The sequence below is a fragment of the Orycteropus afer genome, unplaced genomic scaffold (genome assembly GCF_000298275.1).
Source record: "Orycteropus afer afer isolate SDZICR_OR568_19922 unplaced genomic scaffold, OryAfe1.0 scaffold00008, whole genome shotgun sequence".
In the NCBI taxonomy this organism is placed as follows: domain Eukaryota; kingdom Metazoa; phylum Chordata; class Mammalia; order Tubulidentata; family Orycteropodidae; genus Orycteropus; species Orycteropus afer.
The window spans coordinates 8,701,704-8,704,123 of record NW_006921595.1 but is presented as its reverse complement, the minus strand read 5'-3'; the positions used below and the strand labels follow the sequence as shown (position 1 = coordinate 8,704,123).

The following is a 2,420-nucleotide window of genomic DNA, read 5'->3' as shown; positions in this document are numbered from 1 at the left end:
TTGGGTTTCCGAGGCAGTATCACTACGGAAGTAGGATTGCCCAACCTTCCTTCCGAGGAGTGGCTGGTGGGTGTGAACCGCCAGCCGTCTGGTTAGCAGGCAAGTTACTTAGCCACTATGCTACCAGAGCTCCCTTTTTTTAAAAGTACTGTTTTAAATTTTACTCCATATTACCATTATTATTCTCTTTAAAAAAAGAACAGAATTACCTATAGTTTTTTTTTTTTAACATCTCTTCTACAAAGTTATTATGAAGATGAAATGACTTAATATATTGGGATGTAGTAGGTGTTCCTATTGCTATTAAGAAGTTATTACTACTTATGTTCGTGAGGCTGGGTTGTACACACAGTCAGTTTCAACTCACATTGTTTACTTTTCACATTGCCTTTGCTACCCTTTTCTGAGTTCTAGAAGGTGATAGACCAGGCAGGGCCCGGGCCCAAAGTTTTAACTTAGAGAGATGAAGAAAGTAAGAAATGATTGCTTTTAAAACTTGAGAAAAATGTGAACCTGTTTTGCTGGATTAAAAATAGTTTGTGAGTATACATTCTTATTTGTTTGCAAGTAATTTTATGTAAAATTATCAAAACGTGCCCTCAGCCCAGTTTTGCCTTATTTTATAAATTCCATTTGTGACAAAAAGTCTTTTTTGGGCTTGCCTGTGGTGTCTGATTCATTAACTTCTTGTTTTTTAAAGAATTATAACCACATTGGTTAAAGGTTCAGTTTCATTGTAGTATGGTCATTTTTCTGAGCTCTTTCTAGCCCTACTTGAAATTCTGAAACATTTTCTTTTGTTTATGATGCCCTTACAGGAGTTTGTAAGTGTCTGGGTTCGAGACCCTAGGATTCAGAAGGAGGACTTTTGGCATTCTTATATTGACTATGAGATATGTATTCATGTAAGTATACAGTCATAGTCAATAGAAGTCATAGTAGTGTTTTGTAGCATATATTTTATGCTTAAATTTTGTATACTTAAATTTGAAAATTATTTTCTTAGTTCAAGAGCTGAATTTCAGTAATTACAACCAATGCTTGTATCTTAAATGAAGTAGTAAGATGGTTCCTAAAATTTAAAAATTGCTTTTGAATTCATTATGACTGTTCAGATTTTAAGTTTATTGTTTTCATGTATGAAGATGTTAACACAACTAAAATTCATGGCTAAGGAGAATAGCTCATTAATGGTATTTCTTTTGGATTTGTTATAGCATATTCCTGGATAATATTGCCTGATAAATCTTTAGTTTTGAGAGGATGTAGATTTCTCTGAAAAAAAAAAAAAAAAAAAAAGTGCAATATTTTATGTATACAAATCAGAAGGTAGGAAACAAATACATGCAATTAATTTACCATATTCTGGGTTCTGAGTAATTAGTATTATAAGCAAATAACTAGAAATGATGTCTTTTACTTGGAAAGAATACTCTACCATAATCTTTTGAGCAGTGTTGTGTGGTAGATGGCCTTCTGTGAGCATTGTGAACAGGAGTCAGAAAGCTTTTTATGTAAAGAGCCAGATAATAAGTATTTTCAGCTTTGCAGGCCATGAAGTTGCTGTCACAACTACTACTCAGTTTTCCTGATGCAGGGTGAAAGCACCCATAGGCAATGTGCAAATGGATGAGCATGATTATGTTCTAATAAACTTTATTTGCAAAAGTTGACGGTAGGCCATGTTTGGTTCACTGAAGTTTATGAATCCCTGATCTTGGTAATAGGCGCTTTTCCCATCTGCTTTAGTGTCTTAGGAGCAGAAAAACTGACTCAGATTCTATCTGTAGCTACATAGCACGAAAAAAAAAAAAAAAAAAAACCTCATTGCTGTCGCGTCGATTCTGACTCAGCAACCCCTCCTTGGGTTTCTGAGGCAGTAAATCTTTATGGAAGCAGATTGCCCAGTCTTCCTTCTGAGGAGTGGCTGGTGGGTTTGAACCTCCAGCCTTCTGGTTAGCAATCAGATGCCTTAGGCACTACGCTACCAGAGCTTGCCATCATTTAATTAATCTTCTCGTTGTAAATAGCTAAATTGGTATAGTGGACATCAGCCCTAAAAAGTAAATTTTTTTCTCGTTCCTTTTTTTTCTTTCAAAGTTCCCCACCTTAGAAACTAAGCAAAGTAAAATTTCAGAGCTACTTTTTTTTTTTTTGGGTGAAGATTTACAGAGCAAATTCACTTCCCATACAGTAGTTCACATATACCTCGTCTCATGTCATTGACCACAGTTTACCACAATGCAACATCTCCCCTCCCACTTCCTCCCCTTAGTTAGCTCTTCCCAGTGTCCATCCCTCCATACTCTCCTGCCACCTGAGCTGTCTCCCTGTGCATAAGCAGCCCTTACTTCTCCCATGATTGTTCTCTCCAGGGCGTTTGTCTACTTGAGGTAAATGCTTAACTCACATTCCTGTAC

At 36.2% G+C, this 2,420-nt stretch overlaps 1 protein-coding gene across 1 annotated transcript in view; it reads left to right on the top strand.

Annotated features, from left to right (window-relative positions):
• Positions 1-803: 803 nt before the first annotated feature.
• The window catches only part of SNX10 (sorting nexin 10), a 16,274-nt gene continuing 14,657 nt past the window's right edge, over positions 804-2,420 (top strand). Inside the window, exon 1 of the mRNA XM_007945740.2 lies at positions 804-905. Within this exon, the coding sequence (XP_007943931.2) occupies positions 804-905 (102 nt within the window). The remainder of the gene's footprint in view (positions 906-2,420) is intronic.